The sequence below is a fragment of the Ovis canadensis genome, chromosome 12 (assembly GCF_042477335.2).
Source record: "Ovis canadensis isolate MfBH-ARS-UI-01 breed Bighorn chromosome 12, ARS-UI_OviCan_v2, whole genome shotgun sequence".
In the NCBI taxonomy this organism is placed as follows: domain Eukaryota; kingdom Metazoa; phylum Chordata; class Mammalia; order Artiodactyla; family Bovidae; genus Ovis; species Ovis canadensis.
This window is the reverse complement of record NC_091256.1, coordinates 34,098,891-34,120,820: the sequence shown is the minus strand read 5'-3', so window position 1 is coordinate 34,120,820 and position 21,930 is coordinate 34,098,891. Positions and strand designations below refer to the sequence as shown.

At 39.1% G+C, this 21,930-nt stretch overlaps 1 protein-coding gene across 1 annotated transcript in view; it reads right to left on the bottom strand.

Moving 5' to 3' along the window:
• IARS2 (isoleucyl-tRNA synthetase 2, mitochondrial) overlaps window positions 1-21,586 on the bottom strand; it is a 48,278-nt gene extending 26,692 nt beyond the window's left edge. Inside the window, exons 1-12 of the mRNA XM_069545376.1 lie at window positions 21,166-21,586; window positions 19,328-19,450; window positions 14,606-14,765; window positions 13,522-13,670; window positions 13,388-13,437; window positions 13,197-13,306; window positions 12,788-12,878; window positions 12,326-12,441; window positions 7,862-8,031; window positions 6,826-6,916; window positions 5,233-5,384; window positions 2,722-2,882 (exon numbers count right to left, since the gene is read on the bottom strand). Of these exons, the coding sequence (XP_069401477.1) occupies window positions 2,722-2,882; window positions 5,233-5,384; window positions 6,826-6,916; window positions 7,862-8,031; window positions 12,326-12,441; window positions 12,788-12,878; window positions 13,197-13,306; window positions 13,388-13,437; window positions 13,522-13,670; window positions 14,606-14,765; window positions 19,328-19,450; window positions 21,166-21,432 (1,640 nt within the window). The 5' untranslated portion in view covers window positions 21,433-21,586. The remainder of the gene's footprint in view (window positions 1-2,721; window positions 2,883-5,232; window positions 5,385-6,825; window positions 6,917-7,861; window positions 8,032-12,325; window positions 12,442-12,787; window positions 12,879-13,196; window positions 13,307-13,387; window positions 13,438-13,521; window positions 13,671-14,605; window positions 14,766-19,327; window positions 19,451-21,165) is intronic.
• Window positions 21,587-21,930: the final 344 nt, after the last annotated feature.

The following is a 21,930-nucleotide window of genomic DNA, read 5'->3' as shown; positions in this document are numbered from 1 at the left end:
GATCAATGATACTAAAGTCAAAAGTGGAATTATTTCTTGAGAAAATACAAATATGTATACAAAGTACAAATGAGAACATTAACTCAAAATAAAAATTAAACATCAAAGTTTCATATCTACCAGTCTCTCAACTTCTGTAGAAAAGAATAAACCAAGATTTTCTTCTGTGAAACTACGTAAGAGATAATTTATACTTTCATCCTGCAAAGCAGAGGGAACCTTCTGATGTTCTTAATGGCATCATCGACTGTAACAGCAACTCCATGTGGACTGTGCATCAATTTCCAGTGGAGATGCTGTTACTTTTGATGGCTGCCAACTCACTGCAATGTAAAGGCATATTCAAGGAAGACGAAAAAAATCATGGTCACCTGATTCTCACTTGATTCAGGAAAAAAACACAGACATCCTTTCATGCAGTCTTTAAAAACTGACAAATAATTAAGAATTAACATCCATTAAAAAAAAATCAACTGCTATGTCCCTTAAAGGACCAAAAAATGGAAGAGGATTAGAGTTATTATTCAGAAATGGTGTACAGGAAAATGACCTATGAATTGACAGACAATGTGACTAAGTCTGTCTGTCATTTCTGTAGGCCAATATTCTGTATATCTCTGCAACTTCAAAATCAGAAATCAACTATGCCACGCAAACAACACAAAGGTCAATGCAGAGAAAAGAATCTGTTACTCACCGTGTAAACATATCGACTGTAAATAAAACACAAATTATACCTAAAGAAAATCTGCTTGTTTTTTCTGACAAAGCTCACATTTATTTCACCTACGTCACTGATCAATTGGCCTATGTACCATTTTGTTGTAGTGATTAAATAATGGTCAAATAAACCAGCTTGCTCTACTTACTAATATGTACAATTGGTACACTTCAATCACTTCAAGGAAACTCCTTAAAAATCTCGCTCTCTAAATGCGGAAAAGAATGAGGAACAATCACAGTGTTTTCGTAAACATTTCCTTGAAGGAAAACTCCCTGGCAAGGAATTTAAGCAATACTTGTGTAAATTTATCTCAACTTTAATTCTCAGTAGGGGAAATAAGATACTAGTTTTTATGTGATCAAGCTCTAAATTTTAAAAATATAAGCAACAATATTTAGGTCAAAGAGTCTTAGCTCCGAAACTGTAATAATATTGCAATAACCTTACAATCACTTCCTGATCTCTAACTCCTAGCTTCTTTTTCTAAAACACACTCTTACTCCTCACTCCTACTTAAAAGTTTAAACTCCTCAGCCTGGTCTTCAAGACTCACTTCAGTTTTCCCCAGTCAAGCTTTCTTAGGTGTTTATCTTTCTGTTTCCCTCACCCACACCCTGCAGCCCCATTACAGTTCCTATACATGCTATGTTTTCATCACTCTGGGTCCTCAGCTTCTAATACCACTACTTGTTAAGTACTTTCCCCCATTTCCTGCCCAATGCTCAAGGCCTTTCTCAAATGCCATATCCTCTACAAAGGAAGCAAACAAACTATTTTGGGTTCAAACCAAATCCTTTAGTTCTCTCTGAGCCATGTTGCCAGAAGGTGTCAGATTATCCGTGAAGTAGTCATACAAGAATGTTTCAAAGGGAAAAGGAACCTTCACACCAAGGATACTCAGAGCTACCTAACATGCAGTGAAAGGTCATTTAAAACAAAACACAGGAATCAACAATTAAAAACTAAAATATATATATTCATAAAAATACCATGTACAGCATACTAATAACGCAGACAATGAAAAGCACACCCTTTTTACAAAACTGATGTTGACGCCCAGGGCAGGGCACATTCCCTCCTGCTGTCTCCTGAATTCTCCACTACTTGCTGCCTCCATGCCCTCAAAATCCTCACTGGATCCTCAACTGATGAAATGTGAAAATACTTCCCAAAATGTAGTCAAACTCTTTGTTCACATTACAGAATGACTTAGTAAAAAAAATCTGAAACAAAATTACTCCCCCAAAAATGAAAATTCAGGATATACTCCCCAAAGAAATGATTAATATTCCCCTTTCCACATCTCTTAATAACAATCCTGAAAGCCACCCTAATTTGCCAGAAGATAAACTAGCTAGATTATTACCACAATAAGAGCAGGGACCATGTCAGTCTTGTTTATTGCCTCAAAAAAGGATCTAGTGTATGACTAGCAAAAAAAAAAAAGAAAGAAAAACTTCTTTTTATTGTACAAGCTTTTCTACTCCGAATTGTTTGCTAGGTTCATGTATTATCTTTCCAAATTAAAAAAAAAATTAAGCAAAAAAAAAGAAATAACTAGTGCAGTCAACTATATTATAGTTTCTTAGATTTTAAGTTATCTGTACAATTACCTAACACCATTTCTACTGAGAGAGAAAGCAGACTCAGGATGAATCAAAGTTACACACCGGGCCACTCAATCTGCTCACTTTGGCTTCCTGACACCTTACTCCAACACAGTGCTAGGCACACCATCAGGAACAATGAATTCTAAAGAAAAAAAGTCAATGACTTTACTTCTGAGTTATCAATACTGAAAATAATCCAGTGTTTGTTCAAACTTCACCCATCTGAAAGGATCTTTTTGAAATTTATATTTTACTTCCCTAAAAGACAGTTATTTTAGACTATTTTATTTAACATATATCAAGAGTTTTCCATAGTCCACTATTTTTCCATATTTGAAGAAAATACAACTCACTTTAAAATGCTGAAAAATTTTGAAAGAGTTCTACCTGTTGATCAAGACTTCATCTTTTGTCTTATGGTGAAACACAGGAATTGGAACACCCCAAGCTCTTTGCCTTGATATGCACCAGTATGGCCGCCTATCCATCATTTCAACCATGGCATTCAATGCTGATCCAGGAATAAATTTCACTTTTTTCAACAATTCCTGCAATTGATTCACAAATTAAGTTCAGTGAGAGAAAGCAGAACAAATTTTCTACAACTCCCATTCTTTATCCTGATACAGTTCCTTATTTTGGAAGTTTATAGGCATTTACTTGCCCCCTCTCCCTGCCAAAGAGAAACTAATCAAAAAAACCCACAGATTTCAGAGCAAACAAGGCAATATTAAAACAGGGCCACAAAGGATCTAATAAATAACATCTAGAGCAGACTTCACCTTTGAAGTAAGTGACAAGTGATTTTATACTAGTTTCCAAACACTCCTAGATCAAAATTGGTAATAACAGGTTTAATAGAAGTACTACACATTATTAAACTTCAGTTAAACTCAATTCAAACTTGATTTCCAGGTTTCTTTTTTAAATGTTTAAGAAATAAGCTCCTATCTTAGGTTGACAAACAAGGATATTGAAATACGACCTAATTTTATGTAGTATGGTTTACAACATAGAAAACACTTTCTCAAAATAAGTTACTTATTTACTTACTGTCTCAAGAACTCTCCTTCCCTCCACCTTCCCCCAAAAAAGCTGTACACTACTGGCATTTGATTTCATTTATCAGTTACCAAGAAAAGAATTGTATAGCAAAATGTTAAAAATATCCATAAGTGAAAACATGATAAACTTCATTTCAAAAAGTCTCAACAAAGAAGTCTTTCATTAAAAAAAAAAAAATTTTATATTTTCAGAGCCTGATTAAACAAAACAGCTTCCTTGCTTATCTGACCAGAAATCCCCTCCCCAAAGCCTTTGTAGCACCACCTACAGGTAGAATGGCAATATTTGCAATTGATTTTGATTAAAATTTGAAGAAATGTGGATACTGACTGGATATTTGATTTAGTTCCGGCTCGAAGGACTTCGTACGATCTTTTCTGGGCTTCCCTGGTGGCTCAGAGGTTAAAGCATCTGCCTGCAATGCGGGAGACCTGGGTTCGATCCCTGGGTCGGGAAGATCCCCTGGAGAAGGAAATGGCAACCCACTCCAGTATTCTTGCCTAGAGAATCCCATGGGCAGAGGAGCCTGGTGGGCTACAGTTCACGGGGTCACAAAGAGTCGGACACAACTGAGAGACTTCACTTTCACTTTCAAGGAATAACTATTATTTTTTAAGGTGATAATAATAACATGAAAATTATATTTTGATTTTAAATGTCAGATATACATGATGAAATATTTATGGAAAACATAATCCCTAAAAGTTGCTTTAAAATAATCCAATGGGTAGGAGGTAGACAATGAGTAGGGATGTAGGTAAAAATAAAATTGGCCAAAAGTTGATTATTTTTGAAGTTGGGTGATGGAAACACGGCAGTATATTATTTTCTCTATTTCTGCAAAGAGTAACTAAAATTTTTCCATAAAGAAGTTAAGAAAACAAACTTTTAGCATATTGCATCAGTACCAGACTCAGATGTTCTGCAACAAAAATCTGTGCAGAGCTGAAAGTCACAAACTACATTTACAGGTAAGAAAAACAGGCTTTATAGAGACACGTAAAAAAAACAGAACAAAACAAAGAAACAGTCCATAGCATAGCTCCCCAGTCTACATGAACGTATAAAGTATAAACTGCCTCCAAGCTTTGGCAAGGGCCCCAAATTGCTAGGCCAACAAATGAACCAACTAATAATAGTAATGCTATATGCAAGCTGTAAAGCAAAATATCTGTATACTCAGCATGGTCAACAAATATGTATTTGAAAAACAAAAGCAAAATATGTTATTTGAGCTCTTTCATTTAATAGAATCAAGTTATTCATGAGATACACACACACACACAGATACATCCATGTACTGAAGAAAGACCTCAAATATACATTAATATTTAAAATGCCAGCTATAAAGTATTTGTTAGCTCAAAGAAATAGCTTTTCAAATGAATTGTGATTTCAATTTTAAGGAAGCAAAGGGTTTTAAAAGAATTTTGGTGAATGCCTATTACGTTCCAGACACTATTCTGGGAACTCTTATTCACTTATCTCATGAGATAGGCGTTATTATCACCTTTATACAGATGAGAAAAGTGAGGTTCTGAGAGTTTAAACAATTTGCTGAACTCAAGTCCTAATTCTATGCTACTTTCACTACATGGGCAGGAAATCAGAGCAAACTAATTAACCTCTTTAAGCATGAGTTTCCACATATGTGTCATGAAGGAATGGAGAAATCCAAGGTCCTTCCAGATCTAAAATTCTACAATTTTATGAAACCAATTAATAATAGTCTTAATTCCATCTACCCTCAAAACCCTACCCTAACCTCACAGATACACCTTTCATCCTGAGGGAATGGTAAACCCAACCCTTATAGCAGGATGCCCTTTATACCTTGGCTGTAGTCTTAATATCCGTGATATTTACAAACCACTGCTTGCTGGCACGAATAACTACTGGTTTCTTAGTTCTCCAGTCATAGGGATAGCTGTGCACCAATTCTTCTTCTTTCAACAAATTCTTTGCAGCCTGAAGCATCATTATAACTTAAAAAACAAAAAACAATTTACATCAGACACAATGAAAAATAACTATGAAAACCCTAATAACTCTAAACCTCCAGGGAGTATGAAATCTGAGCCAACAGGTGACAGTAACAGTCACTGTCTACCAGGGGGCAAAGGCATAAGCTGGGAATCTCCAGACAAGAAAAGCAGACACTGTAAAACCTTCATCAGACACCAAAGTATGCCACTCCCACGGGCTCTTCTCAAAGACGGCAGAACACACCTAGAACTCTACGTCTCAAATCCAGAGTCACAGTCTCTCATACTATGAATCTTAAAATGGTCTCCAGGTAATCCAAAGAAACCAGGTTTACTGGCTTGAATTTTGTCCCCTAAGTCCTTGCCCCTACGACCTGTGACTGTGACCTTGTTTGGAAATAGGGCCTTTGTAGATGCAGTGTGCAACTAAGATGGGGTCACACTGGACCTCCCTGATAGCTCAGTGGGTAAAGAATCTGCCTGTGATGCAGGAGACACAGGAGATGTGAGTTCAATCCTTGGGTCAGGAAGATCCCCTGGAGAAGGAAATGGCAACCCACTCCAGCATTCTTGCCTGGAAAACCCCATGGACAGAAGAACCTGGCGAGCTACAGTCCATGGGGTCACAAAGAGTCCGACACGGCTAAGTGACTAAACCACCCACACTGGATTAGAGTGGGCCCTAATTCCAACGCCTGGTGTCCTTGAAAGAAGAAGAAAGAATACACAGAGAAGAGACACACGGAGCAAGTGACAGGGGACAACGGAGGCAGATTGGAGTGATACAGCTATAAACCAAGGAAAGCCCAGGATTACCGGAGCCAACAGAAGCTAGGCAGAGGCAAAGAAGGACTTTTTCACAGAGCTTTCAGAGGGAGCAGAGCCTGGCTGACACCTTGACTTCAGACTTCTAGCCTCCAGAACTGCGAGAGAGTAAGTTTCTCTTGTTCTAGCCACCAAATTTATAGTAGTTTGTGACAAGAGCCTAGGAGAATTAATATACCAGATCCAATTGGCCTTAGTCGTGGTGTGGGCAAAGAAAGGTGTTCATAGTGTAGGTCAGTGATATAAGAGTTACAAGAGGAGTTAGAGTGTTTGATTCAGTCAACATCTAGCCCCAAGGATGACTTCATCCTTCCACAAAACTAATACTTCTGATGACTATCTCTACTGTTCTAAAACAACACCACTCCCTGCTGACTGCCCTGATTTGATTAAACAAGTAGGACAATTCAAAGTGAAAGATGAAAAAGTGCCAAACTCCATTTTAAAACATGGCAAAATAAAATATAATTTCAGCTTTTTGCTTCTGTTCAAAGTACAAGATGAGAGAACTGTTAGCAAAGATTAATGCTGGTTGCTTCTCAGAAAATGCATATTTACAATACCAACATAAAAAAAAAAGAAAAAAAAATACAATATTAACATATACAGGACTCACCTGCATCTGTTCCCTCTTTAAGAACAGCTTTGTTTTGAAGTTCAGGACCCGCAGCATCTGTGAAAACTCCATCTTCATTCACCAAACAATCCTACAAAGAGTCGTTCTGAACAATTAAAATAAAGCATCAAGACTTTCTATCTTATGACAATATCTGGCAAAACAATATATAATGTATAAAACATCTCATTATAGTCTAGTCTTTCACTGTACTGAAAATTTAGGTACCACTTCTTAGTCAATCAGAATTTGTGAATTTAAACACTTAAATCACCAAAAAGGCAAACTGTATTACTAAAGCACATACCTAAAATTTAATAATAAAAAGTAACAAGATATACTAAAAACTTCTGTTAACTTACAGATCTGTGGCAGTGTATATACACTGTGATGACTTTGAAACTTGTCCTTAACTAAATGGAAAAACTTGCTAAGTAACTCATGTGTAAAATAAATTTTGAGAGGATGGTTTAGTCTGAAAAAAATGGCTCTTTTGAACTATCTAGTATCCCAGGTGGCTCAGTGGTAAAGCATCCACCTGCAAATGCAAGAGACACAGGAGATGCGGGTTTGATCCCTGGGTCAGGGAAGATCCCCTGGAGCAGGAAATGGCAACCCACTCCAGTATTCTTGCCTTCGAAATCCCATGGACAAAAGAGCCTGGGGTGCTACAGTCCCCAGGGTTGCAAAGAGTTGAACATGACTGAGCGACTTTAGCACGCGTGCACATAAGCAAAACCCACTTGCCATTTTTCAGGGCTTGAAAGTAATCTGTCTACGTGACTTAATACTTGGGAAAAAAAAATGCCCCCATTTACTATGTATTCTTCGATTTCAACTCTGTGCCAATTCTGTGCTGATTCTAAGAAAAGATTCTTAATTAGTATGAGCTAACGAGGTTTACTGCACAAAAGCATTTCACAACTTAACTATGAAGACAAAAATTATCACTTACTATCAAAAAGTAAAGATGTTAGGGTTTATCGCTTCAATTCTACAGAAGCAATGATTAAAAAGGAAAAAAGCGGAGCAGTACCGTGGACAAGTTGTGCTGAGAAGCGACACTGTAATCTTCCATGCCATGAGCCGGGGCTGTGTGAACCAGCCCTGTCCCTTTGGTCATGGTCACATGATTGGCAGGCAAAAGAGGAGACTCCCTCGCGGAAATTAAAGGATGAGCACAAGTACCATTTTCCAAGTCCACACCTGTGGGGAAAGAAAACCACAACTGAGAGTTATTTTATATGGCAATTCTTCCACCTCTTGAAGGAAAGCTACAGACATCAGGCTGAGAACAGCAAAATCTGAGACAAGGCTGGGCTCGAATTCTGGCTTTCCCTTTTACTTCTTCTGTGACTTTCAGGAATCTAAAAATGTAAGTGATTACAGTTTGTATCTCACAGGTCTGCTGTGAGGATACACTGGTTGATGCATGTTAAGCATTCTGGGTAACATATCACAATACTTGCTGCACTGTAAATGTTTTATTGGTAATTATTAAAATTAAATAGATAATCAAATGAACCTGAGAACATTTCTCTAATTTATGTACAGTTATGTGCCTTTTAGAACAGAGGACAAAAAAATTTTAGATCAATGGGTCAACGACCAGCAGGTCCTAATACTATCTCTGTGGGAACTCATTGCTGTGGCTTTTCATGTTACCCTGAAAAGGTAAGATCTGATAAATAATACCTGACAGTTACTGGGTACCCACTGGATACTGGACTCAACATAAACTCTTACCTCACCTCATAATAGTTCAAAACAGCCAACATTATCTCCAATTTACAAATCAGAAAACAAGAAAACACAGGCACTTTATCTGAGGTAATATGGCTAACAAATGACTGAATTCAAGTTCCAAGGCAAGTCTGACTCTAATATTCTACATAACTCCAGCTCCCTTTAATAATACACCATACCCATCATCTCTGAAGTTTTCTGTCACTGTTGTTATCATGTAATCACTAAGTCATGTCTGGCTCTTTATAAACCCATGGACTATAGCCTTCCAGGCTCCTCTGTCCACAGGATTTCCCAGGCAAGAATACTGGAGTGGTTGCCACTTCCTCCTCCAGGGGACCTTCCTGATCCAGGGATTAAACCTGCATCTCCTGCACTGCAGGCGGATTCTTTATTACTGAGGCACCAGGGACGGAGAAGGCATGGCACCCCACTCCAGTACTCTTGCCTGGAAAATCCCACGGATGGAGGAGCCTGGTGGGCTGCAGTTCACGGGGTCGCTAAGAGTTGGACACGACTGAGCGACTTCACTTTCACTTTTCACTTTCATGCACTGGAGAAGGAAATGGCAACCCACTCCAGCGTTCTTGCCTGGAGAATCCCAGGGATGGGGGAGCCTGGTGGGCTGCCGTCTATGGGGTCGCACAGAACCGGACATGACTGAAGTAACTTAGCAGCAGCAGCAGCAGAAGCACCAGGGAAGCCCTCTACACCATTACTGTTTCCCAACTTTACTGCCTCTTGAGTTGAGCTCCACAAACTAATCTTTCTTTCACACACTCTAAAAACAGTTTCAAGCTTTAAAATGATTCGCTGGTTCTACCCATCCACTTATCCAACATACTAAATAGGTCTGTTTATTCTATCTAGTCTTTAGCATTAATAACTGAAGAATGGTTAACGGCCCCCTTATGCCTCAGATATTCCCCACAAATCATTCTTCATCTTTCCAAGCTAAATGATATTTAACCTAAAAAAAACCTGCCTTTATAAATTTCTCCACTTCTATGATCCTTTTTTCTAGCCACAGAGCAATAAAAACTGCACCGCCTAGTCATACCACCGGAACACAAGTCTTTTAACTTTGGACATTTCATAGAAAAGACAGCTCTTTTGCTGATTTCATTTTGCTTAAAACAGCACTATGGTAACAGGTGTGAGAAATACTGACATTTCCTTATAAAATCCTGACAAAATTCCCTTTTCTGAAGAAAATCACAAGCCTTTCTTGCTGTCTCACTTGGATGTCTTGGCATTTATAACCAGGAAATACCTGAATTACTAGGAAAATTACTTTAGGATGCATTCTTTTCCATGCAAATTTTAATGCTGTTAAAAGAGACAATGGTCAGCACTGATTTTTACAGAAATCAACTCTTTAGTTTGTGTTTTGATTCCTTTTCTTGAAATCAGATTGACAAGTAACACCAGTCTCTACAAACTTGTGCTGTACTCTTTACACATTTTTAGTATGGAAACCACAGCTTTGGAGCAAAGTAAATTTCATCTATGAACTTTCCTTTAACCCCAATACTTAGTGCTTATAATACTTAATACTCTTCCTCACCTCCCAACAAAGATCCCCAGATAATTAGTAAGAAGCAATTTACATTTCTTTCTGGAAAGAAAATCTATCCCAAAGAAAATGTTCCATTTTAGCTGTTCAACATTCCTACTACTTTAGTAAATAGAAAGCCACCTATTCCTAGATTATTCAGCCAGAAATGAAAAGTATACAAATTGCTCTGAAACATGGTGGCTCAAAATGGCAATCCATCAACTCTCCACAAAGTGATAATTTGAAACAGTTAAGCAGTCTAGAAAAAGGATCTTTAAATTTAACCTTATACTTTCACAAACCTTTTGAGCATGCCATTCAACTTCTGTAACAACATCTAAAATGTCAATGAAGTCTGTTACTATCTTCTGCACTTAAAAAAGAGGTGGGCTGTGATTAATAATACTATATTGTATATTTTAAAGCTACTTAGAGAACAGAGCCTCTTAAAAAGCCTCTTGATGAAAGTGAAAGAGGAGAGTGAAAAAGGTGGCTTAAAACTCAACATTCAGAAAACTAAGATCATAGCACCTGGTCCCATCACTTCATGGCAAACAGATGGAGAAAAATGGAAACAGTGACGGACTTTATTTTGGGGGGCTCCAAAATCACTGCAGGTGGTGATTGCAGCTGTGAAATTAAAAGGTGCTTGCTCCTTGGAAGAAAAGTTATGACCAACCTAGACAACATATTAAAAAGCAAGAAATTACTTTGCTAACAAGGCCCAGCTAGTCAAAGCTATAGTTTCTCCAGTAGCCATGTATGGATATGAGAGAAGGACTATAAAGAAAACTGAACACCAAAGAATTGATGCTTTTGAACTGTGGTGTTGGAGAAGACTCTTGAGAGTCCCTTGGACTGCAAGGAGATCCAACCAGTCCATCCTAAAGGACATCAGTCCTGAATATTCATTGGAAGGGCTGATGCTGAAGCTGAAACTCCAATACTTAGGCCACCTGATGTGAAGAACTGATTCATTTGAAAAGACCCTGATGCTGGGAAAGATTAAAGGCAGGAGAAGGGGACGACAGAGGATGAGATGTTGGATGGCATCACCGACTCAATGGACATGAGTTTGAGTAAGCTCTGGGAGTTAGTGATGGACAGGGAAGCCTGGCATGCTGTAGTCCATGGGGTCGCAAAGAGTCACGACTGAGTGACTGAACTGAAGAGAAAAGACCTTAAAAGTTCTCATCACAAGGAAAAAAACTTTGTAACTATGTGTGATGATGATGTTAACTAGATTTATTATGATGATCATCTCACAATGCATATAAATATTAAATCATTATACCAAATGCCTAAAACTAATACAATGCTATATATCAATTTTTTTTAAAAAAGAGGTGAGTGAAGGGTATGGACTAAAGAATATATCAGATCCTCTAACTTACCTCTAACTTACCGAATGCAGTAAGATACAAATGGTATTAAATACTAAACATTCTGCAGCTTCAGCTTCTTTTATGCCTTTGACATTAAAAACTTATCGATTTTTGTTTAGATTGTTTAAACCTCTAACTGGCTTATATCTGAACTGATACATTTTGAGGTCTTCTCTATTTAGCTGGACAATCTTTCCATTTTTGAGTATCTCTAACTTGTGATCTTTTTTCTTTCATAAGAAACTCAAAGATATACCTAAAGATTAAAGGTAATTTTAAACTTCCCTAGGTTTCCACAGTTTTATTTCAAAATCAGCCACTACTTTAGGAGTCCCAAATCATAGCTTACTAAGGATTCTTTTGATAGAAATGCTATCTTGGAAATAACTTTTAGAATTTATTCAATTTCCTTATTAAAATCATATACCCCAAAATAAAAAGATTTATTTCCTTCCTTGCTCTTTCGATCAAATCAGATAAAAATAATTTTCAGTAATTTACTTTTGAATAAAAATTTAAAGGAAAATTTGTACATTTTATACTGCATAGAGGACATTTTTCTAATTTTCCACTGGATATTTGTCAAAAATATTTTTTTCAACTATTGTGACTTTGTCAAGGTTCATATTTTCTATGCTCCTATCATGTTTAATGTATATTCTCCTTCAGTTTGATCAATATAAAATACATTCTAGAAAGGAAGAAGCCATATTCGTTTTATTTACAACGAGCAATGTTCAGCAAGGTACTGAACTCAGATCAACCCAGTATTTTGACGACTTTGACTGTCAGAATATCTGTAAATCCTCACCTGAAAATGTTGAAATAACTTCAAATGTTGTTCCCAAAGTAGAAGCAACAGATGTTACTTTATCTGCACCGAGAATGTACAAGTCTCCGGATGAGGAACACTTCACAACAGCATACCTAAAATAAAATTGATAAGTAAGCTACTAACAATGAAAAAGGAAAAACCAGAGATAACATTTTAAACGTTCTATATCACTTTAGAAAAACTAACTTTAAGATAAAAAAAGTACTATTTTCAAAGGACTTCATTCCTTACATTTCTGTTTTCTTTTCCAAAGAAGCTGGAAAATAAGGTCTTAAGTAGAATTCTCTAAAGCTTAATAAAATCTATATGAACATAAAAACTAAGTGATAAGTCACTAATTTTAAGAGGATAATGAGGATGCAATAAGATCAAAATAATGCTAAAAAATGGAACTGATCCTATTTCTGGATAAAACAAAAATTGCTGCAATATACCTACTTTGATTCCGGCATGTAACAAACAGCTTGATTGGCTGGAATTGTCCAAGGCTGTGTGGTCCACACTAAAAAACTAACAGGAGATGAACCATCTGTGAAAATAAAATTTCAAATATACTAGCAAACCAAATGTTTTAATTCCTTAAATTTAATAAACTTAAACAACGGATCGGAGAAGGCAATGGCAACCACGGGGTCACGAAGAGTCAGACACGACTGAGCAACTTCACTTTCACTTCTCACTTTCATGCATTGGAGAAGGAACTGGCACCCCACTCCAGTGTTCTTGCCTGGAGAATCCCAGGGACGGGGGAGCCTGGTGGGCTGCCATCCATGGGGTTGTACAGTCGGACACGACTGAAGCGACTTAGTAGTAGTAATAGTAGTAGTAAACAACGGATAAATCTTACCTAGAAGAGATGCCAACTTAGGAGAAGGTTTCAGGAGAGGGAATTTTACATATACTGAGCGACTGACGTGCTCTGGATTATATTCAAGTTCTGCTTCAGCCAATGCAGTCCTAAGGTTTAAAAACATTAAACATAAACATTTGGAAGTCCCACAAAATTCTCCACTTTAGCTACCCAAAACACATAAATACCTTGATGAAGGAGACCAAAACACAGGTTTGTAAGATCGATAAATCAAGCCCTATAAAAGACAAATATATATGAAAACTGGAATTCTGTAACATGTAATTCAACATACTCAAAGGAAAAAAAAAAACTTTATTACCTTATCATACATTTGGTAGAAAATTCTCAACTGCCTAGCCTCGTATCTTCCATCAAAAGTATAGTAGCAATTATTCCAATCTGCCATTATTCCCCATCGAATAAATGCCAATTTCTGTTTCTCAATTGCTGCTTTGGCGAATGATCTAGCTAAAATCAGTAAACAAAAAGCATTTTGAAAATGAGTTAAAATTCTTGAACACGGTTTAGCATGTATCTCTCTAAATGCAAACATCACACACAATTTGAAAATGAGTTAAAATTCTTGAACACAGCTTAGCATGCACCTCTCTAAATGCAGGTATTATACCAAATTTAGACTATAAAAATGTTTAAAAGTAAAGTTATCCTAAAGGTCAAAGTATTCAGCAGATACCTACAACAAATTCTAAAGTTAACTAAAATTTCAAAAGTTAAAATTTTGTTACCTTCTCTTCCATTATTCAGAGATCATAAAATGATCTTACATTTAAAAAAAACAGACTGGAAAAGCTACTCTTACTTGATAATTTAAGAAAAGGTCAGAGAATAATTATTTCATTATATACACACACACACACACAAAATTAATTAGTGTAACCAATCATACTGTTCCACAAGGAAGTATGAGATCTTCAAAATCATATCCAATTATACAATAATTTAACAGATAAGAACAGACGAGTCCTCTTTGACTCATTCTACTGAAGGAAAGGACCGAAAAAGAGACTTCTAAAAAAATTTTAATTTAAAATTTACTTTTGGTTTAGGACCTAAAATAGGTCAACAGGTTCTAGCCAAGAAAGTAAATAAAAACCATAACCAAAATAATAATTTCAACAAAACGTGAGGACCAAAGAATTGAAACATGTACTTGGACGTTGCTCACAAAACTTTCCTTCATTTGTGAACATAAGTTCTCACAAAAGTAAATTACACAAAATCTGAATTTTCTGTGACACAGTCGTTTCCAACTGATCTCATTATAAGCGAAAAAATAATAGCAAAAAACAAAAAAGCAACAGGTATCTTTGATAAAGTCCTGACTTTCCCAAGGAACTATGGTTTACAAATAACATTTTAAAACAGAAATAGAGATTACTTACCTTTCTCTCTAATTTCCATAGCTGAAAGATTCTGAGCTTTTCCACCAAGTTCTGATAATACTTTCATTTCAATGGGTAACCCGTGACAATCCCAGCCTGGCACAAAATGTATTTTGGAACCTCTCATCATATGGTATCGATTGGCTATGTCTTTCAAAATCTGCAAAGATGAAATGATAATCATCATTCATACGAAAAGCATGTGGCCTACAACTTATGTTCTCTTAGTATCACTTTAAAACACTAATAAAATCCAACTCTACAGGATTTATACAGGATTACCTATTAAACCTACCAACTTATGTTCTACAGAAATACAAGCATAACAAGTATCTGATTTTTAAAATGTCATTAACTCCCCCAGGAAGAAATCAAATTACAAAAGATTTCAAAGCAAAAAACATTATATCCAAGATTACTAATTTTTTTTTAAGTTGGAGAATGCAAATAAGCAATCCACACTACCATTTTAAGAAATAATCTGAACTTCCTAAAAATCTGAGTAAAAAATTACATTTTGCTTTACTCTCATGGAGAAAAATTATTTATGTAAATAATCCAATATTATATATAATATTATGTATATTTAGCTTATAAATATTAAAGAATCATGGCAGAATTTATAATGCCCTTAGAGTATGAAATATTATGCTTACCTCTGTTACTACTAAAACCCTAAATAAAACAGTAGATCTCTTAGTAAAGTTCTGTAACTGTTTCCTAGCTCATCTTAAGATACTAGTGGGCAGCAAATTAAAAAATATATATATACCCACTGAAAAATGGAGGCTCAAAGCCAAAGGACAGATCTGGCTCCAGGCTCAATTCCTTCTTCCCAAAATTAAATAATGCAATAGTCCAGAAAAATATATCTTCCCTTCCATGTCTCTCAAAAGTAGAAAAGATAATACACATTCCTCTCACACCTTCTATGTAAAACTCCTTCAGACTTCTTACCAAAGGGCAGGGGGCCTTGCGATCTGGAGGTAGTCGTGTAACAAAAACATTCATCTACTGATACATACTTAAGATTTGTACACTCTATGTTATGTATATTACACCAATCAATATAAATAACATCCTTCCTATTTATCCCTATTTGATGTTGTTTTATTTATTTATCTGTCCCTTCCTGGAAAATATAAACTCTTTGAAATCAGAGATCCCATCTGTCTTCATCTGTAAACTCCCAGCATTTAGAACGGTGACTGCCACTATTCATAGCTCAGTCGGTAAAGAATCCACCTGCAATGTAGGAGACCTGGGTTCGATTCCTGGGTCAGGAAGATCCCCTGGAGAAGGAAGTGGCAACCCACTCCAGTATTCTTGCCTGGAGAATCTCATGGACAGAAGAGTCTGGCGGGCTACAGTCTACAGGGTCACAAGAATCGAACACGACTGAGCGACTAAGCATACACACCCTATTCTACAAGTACTTACCTGAATAAAGGAAAGCAGGCACATATGCTCCAGACTGTGATGTCTTATACAGTGCTTACTAGCCACCAGCAGTAATAAGCATCAAAACTGGCTAGTCCAAACTGAGATATAAATATACAATATATACCACTGAGTGAAAAAAGTTAATCCCCCAAAACTGTTGATTACATTTATACAGAATTCTTAAAATGACAAAAATACAGATGTAGAGAACAGTTAAGGAGATGCTGGGAAAAGAGGGAAATAAATATAGCTATGAAAGAGCAGCATGAGGGATTCTTGATGGAAATGTTTGGTATCTTGAATGTATCAACGTAACATTCTGGTTATGATACAGTACTGCAGTTTTGCAGGATTTTACCACTGGGAAAATTGGGTAAAATGTATATGAATCCTCTCTATTTTTTTCTTAACGAATGCACCTGAATCTATAATTACTTCAAATATAAACTCTAACTAAAATTTGAAAGAAATTGCTTTGAAATAGTGTATACTTAAAAAAAAAAAGCACTTCAGTTCTGTCCATGAAAAGAAATAAATGCTTTTTTCACCATCTGATGTAATATGCCTAATAATTTGAAAATGACCTATCAAGCAGCATGATTTGGCCTCTGTGGAAGCAAGCAGACTTCACACCAAGGAATGTGCAATATGTGTAACATCTCAAAAGTTTTAGACGTTTTCAATACAATTAAATGGTCTAATACAATGAAAGAAAGTAAATGTAAAAGAAAGTGATGGTTGTTCAGTCATGTCTGACTCTCAGGGACCCCGTGGACTGTAGCCCACCAGGCTCCTCTGTCCATGGGGATTCTCCAGGCAAGAATACTGGAGTGGGTTGCCATGCCCTCCTCCAGGGGATCCTCCCAACCCAGGGATCGAACCCAGGTCTCCTGCATTGCAGGCAGACTTTTTACTCTCTGAGCCGCCATGGAAGGTCTAATACAATATGTAATACATATTATAATAGAATTCTGCTCTAAGAGCAATACTGACTTGTTCAGTAACCAGATTTCTGGTGGTGAAAATACAGACAGATGTCCAAGGTCATGCCCTCTCCAAACTTTCCATTAAAGTAGACATAAAAATAAAGGGCTGAAAAAAATAGTAAATAAATTGTGGTACACTCTCTAAATGGAATGCTTCTCTACAATTATTAACAACTAAAACGGAATCAACTATTGACATCATAACAGCATGTATGAATATCAAACACTGCACAAGTAAAAGAAGCCAGACATAGAAGAATTTGTTATGATTCAACCTCTCTGAAATTTTGCAATTGGCAAAAAAAATTTTAGCAACAGAAACCAAAATAGTGATGAGGGCAGGAAGCCTTCATTCTGGAAGGCCAGCATCACCCTGATACCAAAACCTCAGTTTATCCTCCTCAAACACACCAAGAAAATTCACCTCAAGTCTTTGTATGTGGCACTGTGTGTGTGTGTATGCTCAGTACACACACAAATGGAGTGTGTTGTCATTTCTTACTCCAGGGGATCTTCCCAACCCAGGGGTCTAACCTGTGTCTGCTGTGTCTCCTGAATTGGCAGGCAGATTTCTTACCACTTGAACCACATGGGAAGCACTTAGCTATTGCTGTTGTTTAGTCATGAAGTTGTGTCTGACTCTTTGCAACCCCACAGACTGAAGCATGCCAGGCTTCCTTGTCTTTCACTATCTCATGGAGTCTGCTCAATCTGAGTTAGTGATGCCATCCAACCATCTCATCTGTTGCCCCTTCTCTTCCTACCCTTAATCTTTCCCAGCATCAGTGTCTTTTCCAATGAGTCGGCTTGTCACACCATGGCCAAAGTATTGAAGTTTCAGCTTCAGCACCTGTCCTTCAATTAATATTCAGCATTGATTTCCTTTAGGATTAAATGGTTTGATCTCCTTGCTGTCCAAGGGTCTCTCAAGAGTTTTCTCCAGCAACACAGTTCTAAAGCATTAATTCTTCGGTGCTCACATCTGCACACGACTACTGGAAAAACTATACCTTTGACTATATGGGCCTTTGTCAGCAAATTGATGTCTCTGATTTTTAATATGCTGTCTATGCTGATCACAGCTTTTCTTCCAAGGAGCAAGCATCTTTTGATTTCATGGCTGCAGTCACCATCCACAGTGATTCTGGAGCCCAAGATAATAAAGTCTGCCACTATTTCCATTTTTTCCCCTTCTATTTGCCATGAAGTGATGGGACCTGACGCCACGATCTTAGTTTTTTTGAACGCTGAGTTTTAAGCCAGCTTTTTCACTCTCCTCTTTCACTTAGCTATACTTACCCCAAATACTCCACAGCTTACCCCCCCTGCTTCCTTGAGGACCTTACAGGAATGTCATCTTTTCAGTGAAGGGGGCATCCCAGATCAATTTAATAAAACTGCACTTTGCCCAACTGACCTGCCCTATTAGTTTTCCATTTCTTTTATTTCTTCTAAAGCACTTATTACTATCTTTTAGTCAATTTGGGTTGAGAAGAATTTCTATGTGTGTGTATATGTCTGTCTGTATGTGTGTGTGTAATTGTGTGTGTGTAATTGTGTGTGTGGTATGGGGGGTGGTTCCCACACATACAACCAAGCAATTCTTGGACATCAGCAGAGTGTCTGAGAATTAGCATAAATGGGGTGGCATAAATAGGAGAAATGTCTTTCTCACTATTCTACAGGTTGTGGAGTCCAAGATCAAGGGGCTGGCAAATTCAGTATCTGGTAAGGGCCGCTTTCTGGTTCACACACCCCCATTTTCCCCACTGTAACCTCACATAGCATAAGGGGACAAGGGAGCTCTCTGACCTAATCATCCCTCAAAGGCCCCACCTCCACACACCATTAGAGATTAGGTTTCAACATATGATTTGCAGGGGGAGGGAGACAAATATTCAGTCTCTAGCAACTATCAACCATATTAAACATTTTACTTATCCTTCTGTGCTTTCCTCCTGTTTAGATCACAAGCTCCATGAAGACAGGACTTATCCTTATTTTGTTCACTGCTATCCCCAGAGTCTAGACAATATCTGGCACATAACAGATACTCATTAATTATTTATTGAATAATATGATACTTATTAACATAAAATAAGTTCAAAGCAAATACCAGTGATGTTATTTTTCACACAGTACTAAAACTGTTCATTGCTGCTTTCTAGTAAGACATTTTAGTTTATGTCAATGCAAATTTATGTAACTGCCATAACCTTGGAATATACTCTTTTCCAAAGTGTATTTAAATAAAGATTTTCCCTCACATCTTATAACCAAAATTATAAATTACCTTATTTAAAGCATGTCCAACATGAGGGTCACCATTTGCATAAGGAGGTCCATCATGAAGACAAAATTCAGTCTTCGCTTTTCTTTCTCTTTGCCATGAATAAAGTTCTGAAAATCCACATTTCTGTTTAAAAAGAACAATAATGTCTACACATCACATAAACACATACACTTTAATCTTGCCATAAATAACACTCAGCACCAGTTTATTTCCTATCACATTCCAATATATTCAACTCTAAAACACAAGGTGAGTTTTCTAAAATGCACATCTTCCAATTAAAAAATAAGTTTGTTGCTGCTGCTACTGCTAAGTCAAGAACATTTTATTAAAAAAAAAACTTCACTCCTTCTAATAACATAAAAAATAAATAAAATACACATCTGAGTACCTATCTCTTAAAACTTTCCAACAGTTACCCCTGCAGACTTCAGTTTAAAGTCTAAGCTCTTCATGAAGGTGTACAGGACCCTACAGAGGTTTGTGCTTAGTCTCTCAGTCATGTCGGACTCTTTGCATAGGGTGTAGCCTGCCAGGCTCCTCTGTCCATGGGACTGTCTAGCCAAGAATCAGTGGGTTGCCATGCCCTCCTCCAGGGGATCTTCCCAATCCAGGGATTGAACGTGTGTCTCCTGCACTGGCAAGAAATTCTTCACCTCTGCTCCACCTGGGAAGCCCTACAAAGGTTTAGTATCACACAAACTCCATCCCCCTCCACTCCATGTTGAAGAACTCATAGATCCCCCACCACAAACACACACACACACACACACACACACACACACACTTTCTCTCATATCTTATTCCTGCTATGCTCTGGCCTCAACACTTGCTACTCTCAGTCTGGAAAAACACTGATTGCAATCCCACTCCCCTTCCCTCATCTTCTGTGTGACGCTGGCCAAGTCACTGTGCCTTTGTAGGCCTATTCTCTCCTTTGAAAAAAAAAAAAGTTAATAATATTCAACCCACCAAGCTGGTGTGAAGATTATACAAGAAAATATCTGAAAGTGTCACAATTCCGGAAATACAGAAGGTACTGGATGGAACACTTAAAAAACTAGATGGCCAAAAAGGGCTTGTGAGTCTAGAACTCTGAGAGCTGGCATAAGAATATTTAAGCTAAGCATATTTACTTAACTAATATATCCAAAATATCACGGAGTTTTAAAGACCCTAGAATTACACAAACTAACAAGTGAATTTCTGGCCTTAGAAAGTTCAGTTTAATACAGGAGACAGAAGCACAGGTGAGGAAGAGGACTCAGATGAAGTAACCATGGCTGCCTGACCCTTCAAACAAGCCACCTTCCAACTAAGGCCCTACTGATACCACAAAAGTGAGCTTCATCTTCTTCTCATGATCGCATCTTTATTTATATGTGTACATGTTAATTTACTGTAAACAAAATCACTGGAAAAGAGCCCAAATTCGACTAGTTTTTTATAAGCTATAACTGGCATTTATATTCCATCCATGCTATCTGAACATAGCTGTTTCACCGTTGGACTTCCCTGGTGGCTCAGACGGTAAGTGGCTCTGCCAACAACGCGGGAGACCCGGGTTAGCATTCAGATCTGGAACCCGCCATCTCTAGTGGACTTGTCTAGAGGTTTCTGCACCTGTGTTTTCACCCAGTACAACCTGTGGGAAGTGCATGATTCCCACTGGTCTGATCGCAACATCTCTGGCCCAAAAGGGCCTGGAGCCTGCGGCCGGGCCTGCCCTGCCCTGCCCTGCCCGGGATGTGGGTAGCCCAGGCGTGGCTCCAGGGAGGGCCCGTGACCCCTCCCGGGGCCCCGCTCGCGGCCCGCGCGGAGAGCAGGCCCGCCCGTACCTGCTGGATCTCCAGCTCCGTGTCGGGCTGCTGGCGGCCCAGCAGCTTCATGGGGAAGCTGGTCTGCGGCAGCAACACCGTGTCCCGATAGCTGCCATTACTCGAGTTCTGCGGCTGGTTACTGGCTCCGGTGACTGACCGCACCAAAAGGTTCCCGGTTGTCCCTCGCCAGCGCGGTCGACAAGGAAGGCGGGGTGGCACCCACAAATTCCAGGCCGCGGCCACGGCCTCTGCCCCCGGACCGCGGGGGCACAGCCCCCAACGCATGGCGGGCCAGGCCAACCCCTGCGTCCGGGAGGGCGCCGGGGCCTCGCCTCCGGCCGGGCTTTGTGGGAACAGGGAGCCCAGAACACGGAGCCCAGAACACGGGAGCGAGCCTTACGGGAGTGCGCACGCGCGCGGGGCAGGGAAGGGGCGGGGAAGGGGCGGGGAGCGCGGCGCGGGGCGGGGCGGGGAGCGCGGCGCGGGGCGGGGCGGGGAGCGCGGCGCGGGGCGGGGCGGGGAGCGCGGCGCGGGGCGGGGCGGGGAGCGCGGCGCGGGGCGGGGCGGGGAGCGCGGCGCGGGGCGGGGCGGGGAGCGCGGCGCGGGGCGGGGCGGGGAGCGCGGCGCGGGGCGGGGCGGGGAGCGCGGCGCGGGGCGGGGCGGGGAGCGCGGCGCGGGGCGGGGCGGGGAGCGCGGCGCGGGGCGGGGCGGGGAGCGCGGCGCGGGGCGGGGCGGGGAGCGCGGCGCGGGGCGGGGCGGGGAGCGCGGCGCGGGGCGGGGCGG